Source organism: Pseudophryne corroboree, chromosome 4 (assembly GCF_028390025.1).
Source record: "Pseudophryne corroboree isolate aPseCor3 chromosome 4, aPseCor3.hap2, whole genome shotgun sequence".
Lineage (NCBI taxonomy): Eukaryota > Metazoa > Chordata > Amphibia > Anura > Myobatrachidae > Pseudophryne > Pseudophryne corroboree.
Genome location: NC_086447.1, coordinates 372476965 through 372493232, shown reverse-complemented (window position 1 = coordinate 372493232; position 16268 = coordinate 372476965). Strand labels below are relative to the sequence as shown.

General features: G+C 45.3%; 1 protein-coding gene and 1 long non-coding RNA gene across 5 annotated transcripts in view; one reads left to right on the top strand and one right to left on the bottom strand.

Moving 5' to 3' along the window:
- Positions 1-16268, bottom strand: part of CLCN2 (chloride voltage-gated channel 2) — a 251259-nt gene that overhangs the window by 40192 nt on the left and 194799 nt on the right. For all 4 annotated transcript variants that reach the window (XM_063916600.1, XM_063916602.1, XM_063916604.1 and 1 more), the window contains one exon: positions 4954-5099. In XM_063916600.1, the coding sequence (XP_063772670.1) occupies positions 4954-5099 (146 nt within the window). The remainder of the gene's footprint in view (positions 1-4953; positions 5100-16268) is intronic.
- Positions 1-16268, top strand: part of LOC134909586 (uncharacterized) — a 146825-nt gene that overhangs the window by 111604 nt on the left and 18953 nt on the right. The gene's annotated exons all lie outside the window — the stretch shown is intronic.

Below are 16268 nucleotides of genomic sequence, written 5' to 3'. Positions count from 1 at the left end.
GCCCTAACCAATATGATGCCCTAGGCAAGATTTTGGCTGGTGCCCCCTAGCACCACAGCTGGTTCCGCCTCTGACCTTGCAACCCTTTCCCAGCACCATCACCCCTCACCCTTAGCAGTCCTAATTTTGGTATTTGTACCCCTATTTTTTTAAAAGGAACAGTTTACACATTTGGCGCACAGCTCAAAAAGGGGTGTGTTTTTGCTGGCAAGGGGCATGGCCACACAATAGTAACCCCAATTCCAATTACGTCACACAGTACTGCAACTTTATTCACATTTGATCATGCGATAGTGTCCATAATTCATATTACATCACACAGTAGTATCACTTTACCTTATAAACGTTACTCCTCACAGTAGAGCCCCTTATTCACATTACATCACACTGAATTGCTCCTTATTCACATTACACCACACCCTATTGCTCTTTATTCACATTAGACGACACAGTAGTGCCCTTTCTATACGCAATGCCACATAGTAGAGCACCTTATACACATAATGCCACACATTAGTAATGCATTGATACACATAATTCCACACAGTAATGCCTCTTACACATATGAGATACATTATTAATGTCCTTATAAACATAATGCGCCTTACACATTATGACAACCTTTATTAATGCCCTTTTACACATAATGTCCCTTACACATATGCCGCACATTATTAATGCCTTTATACACATAACGACACACATAATGCCCCCTACACATTTGCTGCACATTATTAGTGCCCCTATACACATAAAGACACACATACAGTAGTTCCCTGTTACACATATGCCGCACATTATTAATGCCCTTAAACACATGGTACACATAGTGCCCCCTACACATTTGCTGCACATTATAAGTGCCCCTATACACAAAATGACACATACAGTAGTTACTGTTACACATATGCCGCACATTATTAATGCCCTTATACACATAATGACACACACAGTGCCGTTTACACATATGTTGCACATTATTAATGCATTTTTACATGACACACATAATGCTCCTTACACATATTCCAAACACTACTGCACAACCAACCCACTCACATGCACACAGCACTCACACTGCCACTAACACTGTGACCTCTGACCTCTGCTTGGATACAGATGTGTCCTCATAAATCTTGCCTCAATGCTAACGTCGTAATTTTTTTAATTTTATTTTTATGGAAATGCATCTTATTTGCATTGCTATGTGGCTAGGATGCACAAGCCGCTTCTGACAATTAAATTATATGCAGCATGCCTATATACTGTGTGAGACTGTGGCTGTATCTGCATATGAAATGCTACACACAGAATATAGGCATGCTGCATATCATTTTAATCAGCAGAAGCTGCTGATGCCCCTAGGCATATCAAATGCCCTAGGCAATTGCCTAGTTTGCCTATGCCTATGGCCGGCTCTGGGAGTAGCACATCATATTTTATACTATAGGGTGGGGGTGGGCGGGGGAAAGGCACATTATGTTCTACACTATGTGGGCATAAAATGTTGGGGGGTTAGGGGGGTGGGAGTTTGCAGCCAATAAGTGTGTGATTTGGGCAGCTTAACCTCTAAATCCACCTCTGACTCCATTATCTAAGTCTCAGTCTGTGGCTTCCTGCTCACCTTCATTATATCCCTCACGTCATATTACTGGCCCTGTCACATGCAGCGCTGTCTTTGCTAACCCATTACTCATCACCTGATATACAGTACTTTGTGCTACTGAAGGACTCCAAAAACTAGATTGTGGAAGGAGAAGAGCTTCAGCAGCACAAAGTATATCAGAGTAATGTTAGTGAGGATGGAGCGGCATGTGACAGGACAGTAGTATGATAACGGTGGAAAATAAAATTAAACTGGAGGCCACAGATTGAAAGTTAGTTAGTGGAAGGAGAAATTTGTGGATTCCTGTTTGCCTTTATTTTCCACCTCATATTTTCATATTACCGACCCTGTCACATGCAGCTGCATTCTCACTAACCCATTACTCATCACCTGATATACTCTGTGCTGCTGAAGGGTTGTGCTCATTCCTCTATCTCTCAGCCTGTGGCTTCCTGCTGCCTCCATTCTCCACCTCACATCATATTATTGGCCCCATCATATGAAGCCCTGTCCTCACTAACACATCACTCATCCCTGACGCATTTTGTACTGTTGGGGGAACCAGATCCGGTTAAGGCTAAATTCAACCAGGCTAAAGGACTTTGACGTCACAACCACGTGACCTGCTACAGCAGGGGGAGGAGCTAGGTGGGAACATGGGACCCCATATGTACCCTAATGGGCTCAACAGGATACAGGCTCAGTAGCTCACTACGCTTTGCTCGCCACCCAGGGCCGGATTAAGGGCGACATGGGCCTGGCGCTAAAAGTATTCAAGGGCCTATTATGAGAAATAGGGGAGATTGTGGTCAGTGCTGTGTGGGTGTGGCTAGAGCCATGTGGGCGTGTACACCCCCCTACACTATCAGCTTCAATGTCTCCCTAAATACGTAAAAATATTTTTAAAAAATGTAATAGTTTTGTGAGAGCAGTAGAAATATGCAATCTTAATAGTCATGCTTTATGGTAGTCCATGTGACCAGCTGGTGGCTAGTGATCATCATGCTGCCATGATGATGGGCCTATTTTTAGGTGGAGGCCTTGAGCTGGAGCTCCATCCGCCCCACTGTTGATCTGGTCCTGTCGCCACCAGGTTACTAAAGGGAATAGATGTTGACGTGGATGGTGAAACTGATAGCCCACTGACTTTACTCCTCCCCTGCCGTGGCAGATAACAAGGTTGGGATTTTAGAGCTCATTTAGCTCAATTGGATCTAGCATCTACCAACCTACTTCTTCCACTATTTAACAATATGAAATGCTACGTTACAGTGTTTCCTAGGAAAACACTGTAATGTACCATTTCGTATGCAGATACAGCCATGGTCGCGCACAGAATATAGACATGTCGCACATCATTTTAATCAGGTAATGGATAAAGTCATACATAAAGACGCTCGGCACTACTGAGTGATGCCACGGCATGGCATGACTAGAGAGGCTGTGCAGGGATGCTACACATACTGTATGCACATGAACAGCGGATGAGCTGCAGGGTATAAACAGGTGTACTGTATAATGGGAAAAGTCACTATGTATTTTGTCCTTTATATAATAGATACTGCGTCTGAAGAAAGGTGTACATGGTGTATGCATTTAGCCACTTGCAGTACATTAGTACAAACCATACTTTGTAGCAGAGAACATTTTAGTGAGCGAAACAAAATATAATATGCTGCAGTATCACTATATAAACCAAACGCCGTTGTGAACAACTTTAGAAGAGCAATTCTATACAAGCACATCGCTGTATTTCATGTAGTGATGGTGGTTTCATTGTGCACGCCCACAGAGGCGCTGCTGGTGGAGGAAAATCGGAAGAATGGACGCAGGAACGATTGAAGGTGCGTACACACTGCATTTTGGTCCGATATGGGCTGGCTGAATCTGATGAATATTAAACAGCACAAAAGATTTGATCTTTTGATTTCACCATGATCAGCGGTGCATACACTCTCTTGCAATATTGAAAGAACGAGACGCAATAGAAAGAATGGCCTGCCGATTGTATAGGTGTGTACCTAGCTTTGGAAAATAAACACAATGAGTTCTCTAGAAAAAATGAATAAATTGGTGTAAATGTAAAAGAAATTAGAGGTTGTCTGACTAAAATACAGCGATATCATACAGTGTAGTCACCTATGTATATTACATGAATGAATAGCTTCATACTAAATGTAAAGGACACCCGTGGTCACAGAACAAATATAATGTAACATCAGAGTCAGTCTAAATATAGTGCATAAATGGGACATTTACCTTCATTGTAGTATCAATGTCATTTTTGATAATCTGGACACTTAGGGAAAGCACCTTTACTGTATTTATACTGACAGTCACAGCAACAACTGCCCCCAATATTTTTGCTGCCGCAGCAAGTTGTTTCCCGTCCCCCTTAATCTACCAGGTGCCCGGACAAGCATCCAATTAGGGAGATGTGGATTTTGCTGTATGACATCCTAATTAGTTCCTACAGCTGCCTGGCACCATTCCTCTGAAGGAGGAGTATGTGCCGACTCTGCACTGGTGCAGATGCACACACTCCAGTCTCTGACACTTCGTTTTCATTAGCCTTATTGATTTTGGCAACTACTGCTACTGCCACCTGGCAGGTAGAGTGCACGCTGCCTGGCACTTCTAACAAGACATCCTCATAGAGCTTTCTTTTTTGTGACAGAGCAATAGCAAAAATGTAACACAGTGAAATGTACAACTAGCACCATCCCTTCCTGAATAGGCAGTAATCTGTACAAGAGGTTAACACAGGCCTCTCTTCCCTTATGCTGGAAAAGTGGGATGATTCATATAACTCATCGTCTACAGGGGAACCAAACTCCACTACTACTGTTACAGACAGCCGCCAGCGTTCCGCTAGGGCTCCATTTTCCCCTTCTTTTTAGGGGAACACATCTTCTATTCATATACATAAAACACATTGTGGTTTCCTAAAGGAAGCTGTGGGGGGTCTATTTATCAAAGCTTGGAGAGAGATAAAATTATGAGAGATAAAGTACTAACCAATCTCCTAATTTACACGTGACAGGCTCTGTTTGAAAAATGACAGGAGCTGGTTGGTTGGTTGGTACTTTATCTCTCACAATGTTACCTCTTGCCAAGCTTCGATAAATACCCCCCTAAATTAAAACCTAGTGTAATCCTCCTGACCTTCCTCTTCAAGTGCAATTGGACACAGATATAAGGTACACTACATTTAAACTAAAGGCAAAACTTGTGTACATGAGTCACATTTTTAAGTGGTGCAAATAAACTTGCATCCAACTGTAAAAGTGAAATGAAGATCCCTTTTAAGCAGGGACATGCTGGTGATGGCAGGATGCTGATATTTTCACCTGGAATCGCACAGTGCTCTCTATATCTTTTCTTCCCCCACTTTCCTTCTCTCGCAGCTGCTGCAGGCGACGCTTTCTGTTGAGCTGAAACCGCAGCAAAGAGACCAGCTGAGAGCATTCAATGGAGCCCAGCAACACCATGGACTCTGGGAAAAGACACAATCACAGCATCAATATTTTATGGCATCCGCTTCCACTGCACACACTTTCATATTCTTAATATTAATAATGTAGGATAAAAAATACCAGCTAGAGAAAAGCAATGGTTTACTTGACAATTACGTGTTAGTGCTAACTGATTAGCCATACGTACAGAAAATAACATTTTATAGATCAGTAAAATGGTTATGCAGTAAATGAAGGAATACTAAAGAGCAGGGAACAGGTTATTTACAAGTAGAAATGTACTCTCCCTATTAATCTCTGAGCTTCCAGCTTTACAGATTTTTCTACTTTACTGACACTCAAAGAGTTTCTCTGTACAGTTGTGATTTTTTCTCTGTGTATCCGTATGACTACAGTGATGTATATAGTATTGACAAATAACCAGACTTGTAAATCCAGCGATCTGTGCTGCTGTCTATTTGCTACATACTGTAGCAAGGGTATATAACCCATTAAGATATTAATCTGATTAGTATATGGTATCAGTAGCCCGCATAATATTTAGCATTATATAAGAACACTTTGCTAAGCTTGCATTCTGAGAACCATCTCATTGCTCAAACCTGTCTGCATATGAGCAATTATGTTTTTTACCTATATGTAATGTCTGTGTTTTTCGGTTTGTCTTTTGATATACTCACACACCTTTTTTATTTGATCTAATAAAAGTAAAGTTTTAAATATATCATACAACATAACAGTGCCCCCAAAACCAGAGAGTTTCTTTTTCTTCCCTTTGTATCATATTACCTGACTCTCCGGGATGCACCTGCACATGAGATATTTCATAGAATAAATACAGCCACTTGATTATATTATTGAGGATCACATCACAAATTCCTACCCTGTGTAGGGAATAATCATTACCTGTGCTTGGTTTCTCCCAATCCCCTCTTTTCCTCAAAAGCGGGTCTATTCATGAAGCAGTGAAAAGTGTGAAGTAGTGAGCCAGTGGAGAAGTTGCCCATGGCAACCAATCAGCTGCTCTATCATTTTATAGTATGCAAATTATAAATGTTACTTCAATGCTGTGTTTCTCAAACTAGGTACCAAGGAAACCCAAGTTTCCACCAAGGGGTGGCAGAAGTTCCAGAAAATTAAAACGCATAATGGGCAAAAAAAAAAAAAAAACTTGCTATTTTTGGACGATACAAAATTTGCATATACGAAATAATTATGTGGTGACATTCAACACTAGCCATTCTGCCCCGGACAGCTTACAGACAGATAACTGCTGCTTTACTCTGGTAAATGCTTTGTAACATCCCTGATGATTCCTCACCAGATGCTGCATGTTCTATGCTTACCGCACTCTTGTCAGTTAACAGAGCCGGCTACAGAGAGAGTTTTTAGGACCTTGTTTTTGTAGAAGTGTTGTCATGGATAAGTGGCTAATAATAAGAATTTACTTACCGATAATTCTATTTCTCGGAGTCCGTAGTGGATGCTGGGGTTCCTGAAAGGACCATGGGGAATAGCGGCTCCGCAGGAGACAGGGCACAAAAAGTAAAGCTTTAGGATCAGGTGGTGTGCACTGGCTCCTCCCCCTATGACCCTCCTCCAAGCCTCAGTTAGGTACTGTGCCCGGACGAGCGTACACAATAAGGAAGGATTTATGAATCCCGGGTAAGACTCATACCAGCCACACCAATCACACTGTACAACCTGTGATCTGAACCCAGTTAACAGTATGATAACAGCGGAGCCTCTGAAAGGATGGCTCACAACAATAATAACCCGATTTTTGTAACTATGTACAAGTAATGCAGATAATCCGCACTTGGGATGGGCGCCCAGCATCCACTACGGACTCCGAGAAATAGAATTATCGGTAAGTAAATTCTTATTTTCTCTATCGTCCTAGTGGATGCTGGGGTTCCTGAAAGGACCATGGGGATTATACCAAAGCTCCCAAACGGGCGGGAGAGTGCGGATGACTCTGCAGCACCGAATGAGAGAACTCCAGGTCCTCCTTAGCCAGGGTATCAAATTTGTAGGATTTTACAAACGTGTTTGCCCCTGACTAAATAGCCGCTCGGCAAAGTTGTAAAGCCGAGACCCCTCGGGCAGCCGCCCAAGATGAGCCCACCTTCCTTGTGGAATGGGCATTTACATATTTTGGCTGTGGCAGGCCTGCCACAGAATGTGCAAGCTGAATTGTATTACACATCCAACTAGCAAAAGTCTGCTTAAAAGCAAGAGCACCCAGTTTGTTGGGTGCATACAGGATAACAGCAAGTCAGTTTTCCTGACTCCAGCCGTCCTGGAACCTATATTTTCAGGGCCCTGACCACATCTAGCAACTTGGAGTCCTCCAAGTCCCTGGTAGGCGCAAGACACCACAATAAGCTGGTTCAGGTGAAACACTGACACCACCTTAGGGAGAGAACTGGGGACGAGTCCGCAGCTCTGCCCTGTCCGAATGGACAAACAGATATGGGCTTTTTTGAGAAAAAAACCACCAATTTGACACTCGCCTGGTCCAGGCCAGGTCCAAGAGCATGTTCACTTTTCATGTGAGATGCTTCAAATCCACAGATTTGACTGGTTTTAAACCAATGTGTTTTGAGGAATCCCAGAACTACGTTGAGATCCCACAGTGCCACTGGAGGCACAAAAGGGGGTTGTATATGCAATACTCCCTTGACAAACTTCTGGACTTCAGGAACTGAAGCCAATTCTTTCTGGAAGAAAAATCGACAGGGCCGAAATTTGAACCTTAATGGACCCCAATTTGAGGCCCATAGACACTCCTGTTTGCAAGAAATGCAGGAATCGACCGAGTTGAAATTTCTTCGTGGGGCCTTCCTGGCCTCACACCACGCAACATATTTTCGCCACATGTGGTGATAATGTTGTGCGGTCACCTCCTTTCTGGCTTTGACCAGGGTAGGAATGACCTCTTCCTGAATGCCTTTTCCCTTAGGATCCGGCGTTCCACCGCCATGCCGTCAAACGCAGCTGCGGTAAGTCTTGGAACAGACATGGTACTTGCTGAAACAAGTCCCTTCTTAGCGGCAGAGGCCATAAGTCCTCTGTGAGCATCTCTTGAAGTTCCGGGTACCAAGTCCTTCTTGGCCAATCCGGAGCCATGAGTATAGTTCTTACTCCTCTACGTCTTATAATTCTCAGTACCTTAGGTATGAAAAGCAGAGGATGGAACACATACACCGACTGGTACACCCACGGTGTTACCAGAACGTCCACAGCTATTGCCTGAGGGTCTCTTAACCTGGCGCAATACCTGTCCCGTTTTTTGTTCAGACGGGACGCCATCATGTCCACCTTTGGTAATTCCCAACGGTTTACAATTATGTGGAAAACTTCCCCATGAAGTTCCCACTCTGCCGGGTGGAGGTCGTGCCTACTGAGGAAGTCTGCTTCCCAGTTTCCATTCCCGGAATGAAACACTGCTGACAGTGCTATCACATGATTTTCCGCCCAGCGAAAAGTCCTTGCAGTTTTTGCCACTGCCCTCCTGCTTCTTGTGCCGCCCTGTCTATTTACGTGGGCGACTGCCGTGATGTTTTATCCCACTGGATCAATACCGGCTGACCTTGAAGCAGAGGTCTTGCTAAGCTTAGAGCATTATAAATTTACCCTTAGCTATATTTATGTGGAGAAAAATCTCCAGACTTGATCACACTCCCTGGAAATTTTTTCCTTGTGTGACTGCTCCCCAGCCTCTCGGGCTGGCCTCCGTGGTCACCAACATCCAAAACTGAATGCCGAATCTGCGGCCCTCTAGAAGATGAGCACTCTGTAACCACCACAGGAGAGACACCCTTGTCCTTGGATATAGGGTTATCCGCTGATGCATCTGAAGATGCGATCCGGACCATTTGTCCAGCAGATCCCACTGAAAAGTTCTTGCATGAAATCTGCCGACTGGAATTGCTTCGAAGGAAGTCACCATTTTTTTACCATGGCCCTTGTGCAATGATGCACTGACTTTAGGAGGTTCCTGACTAGCTCGGATAACTCCCTGGCTTTCTCTTCCGGGAGAAACACCTTTTTCTGGACTGTGTCCAGAATCATCCCTAAGCACAGGAGACTTGTTGTCGGGATCAGCTGCGATTTTGGAATATTTAGAATCCACCCCTGCTGTTGTAACAGTATCCGAGATAGTGCTACTCCGACCTCCAACTGTTCCCTGGACTTTGCCCTTATCAGGAGATCGTCCAAGTAAGGGATAATTAAGACGCCTTTTCTTCGAAGAAGAACCATCATTTCGGCCATTACCTTGGTAAAGACCCAGGGTGCCGTAGACAATCCAAACGGCAGCGTCTGAAACTGATAGTGACAGTTCTGTACCACGAACCTGAGGTACCCTTAGTGATAAGGGCAAATTTGGGACATGGAGGTAAGCATCCCTGATGTCTCGGGACACCAGATAGTCCCCTTCTTCCCGGTTCATTATCACTGCTCTGAGCGACTCCATCTTGATTTGAACCTTTGTAAGTGTTCAAATTTTTTTAGATTTAGAATAGGTCTCACCTAGCCTTCTGGCTTCAGTACCACAATATAGTGTGGAATAATACCCCTTTTCTTGTTGTAGGAGGGGTAATTTAATTATCACCTGCTGGGAATACAGCTCGTGAATTTTTTCCCATACTGCCTCCTTGTCGGAGGGAGACCTTGGTAAAGCAGACTTCAGGAGCCTGCGCAGGGGAAACGTCTCGACATTCCAAACTGTACCCCTGGGATACTACTTGTAGGATCCAGGGGTCCTGTACGGTCTCAGCGTCATGCTGAGAGCTTGTCAGAAGCGGTGGAACGCTTCTGTTCCTGGGAATGGGCTGCCTGCTGCAGTCTTCTTCCCTTTCCTCTATCCCTGGGCAGATATGATCTTATAGGGACGAAAGGACTGAGGCTGAAAAGACGGTGTCTTTTTCTGCAGAGATGTGACTTAGGGTAAAAACGGCGGATTTTCCAGCAGTTGCCGTGGCCACCAGGTCCGATGGACCGACCCCAAATAACTCCTCTTCCTTTATACGGCAATACACCTTTGTGCCGTTTGGAATCTGTATCACCTGACCACTGTCGTGTCCATAACATCTTCTGGCAGATATGGACATCGCACTTACTCTTGATGCCAGAGTGCAAATATCCCTCTGTGCATCTCGCATATATAGAAATACATCCTTTAAATGCTCTATAGTCAATAAAATACTGTCCCTGTCAAGGGTATCAATATTTTTAGTCAGGGAATCCGACCAAGCCACCCCAGCTCTGCACATCCAGGCTGAGGCGATCGCTGGTCGCAGTATAACACCAGTATGTGTGTATATACTTTTTATGATATTTTTCCAGCCTCCTGTCAGCTGGCTCCTTGAGGACGGCCCTATCTATAGACGGTACCACTTGTTCTGATAAGCGTGTGAGCGCCTTATCCACCCTAAGGGGTGTTTCCCAACGCGCCCTAACTTCTGGCGGGAAAGGGTATACCGCCCATATTTTCTATCGGGGGGAACCCACGCATCATCACACACTTCATTTAATTTATCTGATTCAGGAAAAACTACGGTAGTTTTTTCACATCCCACATAATACCCTCTTTTGTGGTACTTGTAGTATCAGAAATATGTAACACCTCCTTCATTGCCCTTAACGTGTGGCCCTAATAAGGAATACGTTTGTTTATTCACCGTCGACACTGGATTCAGTGTCCCTGTCTGTGTCTGTGTCGACCGACTAAAGTAAACGGGCGTTTTAAAACCCCTGACGGTGTTTTTGAGATGTCTGGACCGGTACTAATTGTTTGTCGGCCGTCTCATGTCGTCAACCGACCTTGGCGCGTGTTGACATTATCACGTAATTCCCTAAATAAGCCATCCATTCCGGTGTCGACTCCCTAGAGAGTGACATCACCATTACAGGCAATTGCTCCGCCTCCTCACCAACATCGTCCTCATACATGTCGACACACACGTACCGACACACAGCACACACACAGGGAATGCTCTGATAGAGGACAGGACCTACTAGCCCTTTGGAGAGACAGAGGGAGAGTTTGCCAGCACACACCAAAAACGCTATAATTATATAGGGACAACCTTATATAAGTGTTTTCCCTTATAGCATCTTTTTTATATATTTCTAACGCCAAATTAGTGCCCCCCCTCTCTGTTTTAACCCTGTTTCTGTAGTGCAGTGCAGGGGAGAGCCTGGGAGCCTTCCCTCCAGCCTTTCTGTGAGGGAAAATGGCGCTGTGTGCTGAGGAGATAGGCCCCGCCCCTTTTTCGGCGGCCTCGTCTCCCGCTCTTAACGGATTCTGGCAGGGGTTAAATATCTCCATATAGCCCCCGGAGGCTATATGTGAGGTATTTTTAGCCAAAAAAGGTTTTCATTTGCCTCCCAGGGCGCCCCCCTCCCAGCGCCCTGCACCCTCAGTGACTGCCGTGTGAAGTGTGCTGAGAGGAAAATGGCGCACAGCTGCAGTGCTGTGCGCTACCTTAAGAAGACTGAGGAGTCTTCTGCCGCCGATTCTGGACCTCTTCTCGTTTCAGCATCTGCAAGGGGGCCGGCGGCGAGGCTCCGGTGACCATCCAGGCTGTACCTGTGATCGTCCCTCTGGAGCTAATGTCCAGTAGCCAAGAAGCCAATCCATCCTGCACGCAGGTGAGTTCACTTCTTCTCCCCTAAGTCCCTCGTTGCAGTGATCCTGTTGCCAGCAGGACTCACTGTAAAATAAAAAACCTAAGCTAAACTTTTCTAAGCAGCTCTTTAGGAGAGCCACCTAGATTGCACCCTTCTCGGCCGGGCACAAAAATCTAACTGAGGCTTGGAGGAGGGTCATAGGGGGAGGAGCCAGTGCACACCACCTGATCCTAAAGCTTTACTTTTTGTGCCCTGTCTCCTGCGGAGCCGCTATTCCCCATGGTCCTTTCAGGAACCCCAGCATCCACTAGGACGATAGAGAAAGTAATTTGAAGAACAAACAAGAAGAGGTTACACACTATCTTTGCGAAGACACTAAGGAGATTCCAGTGAGTGGTAACAATCCTGCAACATCTTACAGTAATTAGAGGAGGGAAGGTAGGGGGTCCTCAGTAACTCTGTAGCTTTTTTTTAGAGTTCCATGTGGTAAAATAGATCGAGAACTTTTGCGCCAGAGCTACGCAATTTTAATTTAGAAAATATTGAAATCAATATATTTTGTTGTTTGGTTTTTATTCAACCCACTATCTACAGTATATAGGCAGTTTGCAATGTACTACTCACTCAGTTACTTTACAGTAACCAAAAAGGAGATTATGGTAGACTAACCATAGTTAAATCTCTTTCTGCGAGGTACACTGGGCTCCACAGGGAATACATCAGGGGTGTAGAGTTGGATCTTGATCCAGAGGCAACAACAGGCTAAATCTTTGACTATTCCCAGGATGCATTGCATGGCCTCCTCTATAACCCCGCCTCCGGACACTGGATCTCAGTTTCGTTAACCGGTCCAATGCAGTAGCAGGTAAAAGAGAAGGCAGATGTTAGTCACAGGGCGGATTAACTACAGGGACAATAAGTGGCTACAATGACAGAGGAGGTCCCACAGGGGGCGTAAGACGTGTCACAAGCGTATTCAGCATACTTGAGAACGCTGCCCAAGGTGGTTCCTGATTGGCCACAGGGGCTGGGGGCTGACTGGGAGATGTATGGCACTCAGTACACGAACCATCAGCTAAAACTTCCCCCTAAGGAGTAAGAACTGTCCTTTGCAACTTCAAGTGTCCAGCCCACATTGGCAGAATTTTGCACAGATAATGGGGTGATTTTCAGTCCCTTTTTAAAGTTTTAAATTATTATGTGTGTAGTTTATACTTATTAAATTGTGTACACCTTACAATCCATTTTATATTTATTTGGTAGCGCTGCCTTTTCTCTCTTTTTATGGTATATGTTTATTTATAGGTGTGACTATCCTATTTTACGGCAGCTGCTGATTGGTGAACCAGTCCTGTGTGAGCGCCTGACCTCCAACTTGTTGGTTATTTCTGTTTTGCTTGTACTTGAACAGGCCTGTTCTGTATTAGAGGCAGGGTAAACGTCAACGCATTGAACACTGCCCACAGTTCTAGAATGTTTATCAGGAGGAGAGATTCCTCCTTGGTCCACCGACCCTGGAGAGAGTGTTGCTCTAACACCACACCCCAACCCCGCAGACTGGCATCCGTTGTCAGTAAGACCCAGTTGGAGATCCAGAAGGGATGGCCCCTGCTCAACTGTTGGTCCTGTAGCCACCAGCTCAGTGACAGACAAACCTCCGGAGTCAAGGAGATCATTTCAGACCTGATCCGATGGGGCAGGCCCTCCTGCTTGGCAAGGATTAACCTCTGCAGAGGGCAGGAATGAAATTGAGCATACTCTACCATGTCGAAAGCTGACACCATGAGGCCTAGTACTTGCATCGCCAAGTGTATCGACACTCTTGAGCGAGAATGAAAGTATCTGATCCTGTCCTGAAGTTTCAGGACTTTCTCTGGGGACCGAAACAGTCTTTGGCTGTGTGTGTGTCCAGCAGTGCCCCCAGGTGCACCATGCTCCGAGCAGGGACCAGCGAGGACTTCTTCCAGTTGTTGAGCCACCCGTGGGCTTGTAGGAATTGGACAGTCAGGTCCAGATGACTAAGGAGAACATCTCGTGAGTTCGCCAGGATCAGCAGGTCGTCCAGATACAGTAGGATCCTGATTCCCTAACGACGGAGAAGGGCCGTCATCACGGCCATGACCTTGGTCAAGATCCGAGGGGCTGTGGCCAGTTCAAATGGCAGAGCCTGGGATTGATAATGTAGGTTGCCAATAGCAAACCACAGATATTGCTGATGCGATATGGTAATAGGTATATGCAGGTAAGCATCCTGTATGTCCAGGGATACCATATAGTTTTTGGGTTCCATGGACAGTACAATAGAGCGCAGCGTTTCCATATGGAATTTGGACACTCTCAAAAATTTGTTTAATGATTTGAGGTTGAGTATAGGCCGGATGGACCCATTGGGTTTCGGGACTAGAAACAGGGTCAAATAATATCCCCTGTCTCTCTAGGACAGAGGTACCGGCACTACCACTTCTGTGTCCAGGAGGGATCGCACAGACAGGTGTAGAGCTTGCGCTTTCAAGGGATCCAAAGGAATAACCGTCGTGCAGAACTGGCGAGGGGAACGTCTCTTGAAAGAGACGGTGTACCCGTGAGAGACAACTTCCCGCACCCAGGCATCTGAAGTGGTCCTTAACCAGTCCTGGGTGAACTGCAGAAGTCGGCCTCCCACCATGGGATCCCCCAGGGGGAGGCCCGGCCCGTCATGCCGCAGGCTTGTCTTGTTTGTAAGCAGGCTGATGGGCAGCCCAGGATTGTTTAGGTTTGGGCTTAGTGGTTTTGGAAGCATGAGCCTGTCTCGGGTAAGCCTGACAGTCTTAGCAGTCGCCAAGTCAGTCACAATCTTGTTCAGATCCTCCCCAAATAGGATGTCTCCCTTAAAAGGGAGCACCTCCAAGGTTTATTTGGAGTCCAGGTCCACCTTCCAGGACCTCAACCACAGAATTCAGCGAGCCAGTATAGACGTAGTAGACGCCTTGGCCGCCATTACACCTGCCTCAGAGGACGCCTCCTGAATATAGTGGGAGGCGGTGGTAATATAAGACAGATATTGTCTGGCAGTGTCAGAAATATCCTGAGGTAGCTCTTCCTCTAATGCCTGAACCCATGCTTCAATTCCTTTTGCAGCCCCGGAGGCTGCTATATACATATACAGCACCGGTAAGGGAGTAAATAGACTTCAGGCATCCCTCCACACGCTTATCCGTCGGTTCCTTCAGTGAGGTGACAGTGGTGACAGGCAGAGTAGAAGACGGGCGACATGAGAGTCCACCGGCGGTGGATTTTCCCACTTTTTACTCAACTCCGCAGGGATAGGATAAGTAACTAGCATCTTTTTAGACAGGGAGAATTTCTTTCCTGGAGAAGAACAGGATTCCTTACATATGTCGATTAAATGGTCAGAATGTGGTAAGACTACTTTAATAGGTTCCTTGTCAGATGGAGTTGTAGGTTCCTTGTCAGAAGCAACTGTATCAGTGTCTGACGGATCAGTATATTCCCCATCCTCATCAGTAGCATTATCTGAAACATTAGTGGATTGTGAGGAGGAAGCGGCCCACTTAGATGACCTCTTGACCCCAGAGGGACATGGGGTAGGCCTCTTCAAAGACCAATTTAATTGTTGTATCTAGGTAGACAAGAGTGTCCGCCCAGGGCGGATTAACTACAGGGACAATAAGTGGCTACAATGACAGAGGAGGTACCACAGGGGGCGTAAGACGTGTCACAAGCGTATTCAGCATACTTGAGAACGCTGCCCAAGGTGGTTCCTGATTGGCCACAGGGGCTGTGGGCTGACTGGGAGATGTATGGCACTCAGTACACGAACCATCAGCTAAAACTTCCCCCTAAGGTAAATCCTTGGTGCATGCACTGCATGATGCAGAAGCATCCGCGGATTTCCCGCCCTGTGTGGCAGACATTCTAGAGTGTAACAGTACAATATAGCCAGACAAATACAATACCTGCAAATAACCCCCTGATTTATGCGACAGTAAATACAGGACACAAACAAGAGAATTAAAGCGGTAAAAAACACAAAACAGTCTATACTGTGTAGCACTATATATGAGAACGTGACGCACCTAGCCCCCCAGGGTACAGAATACAATGATAGCAATAAGTGCGATACACGAGAATGAAATCCACACAGGCACACTCAATCACAGTTACAATGCAGAAAACAATAAAACAAACAATAAAACTGCACTGGACTAGCAAAACTACACACACACACACATATATATATATATATATATATATATACACACACAAACACATATATATATATATACACACACACACATTATATATATATATATATATATTTATATATATATAAAAGTTGTAACACTGTAAGGGAACAAGGTGCCGTTTCGTGGGGTAAATGGCAGCAAGCAGCAGCTGAGGAATCACACAAGTCCAGTGTGTGGTGCAACTGGCCACGGCCAGTTTTATTAAGCAGAAAACAAAACAAACATCAAAAGAATATACCTTGCCTGTCCGGCACTAACTAAACAAAAGACGTTCCTAACTGTCTCTAAACAAAAAAAACACAG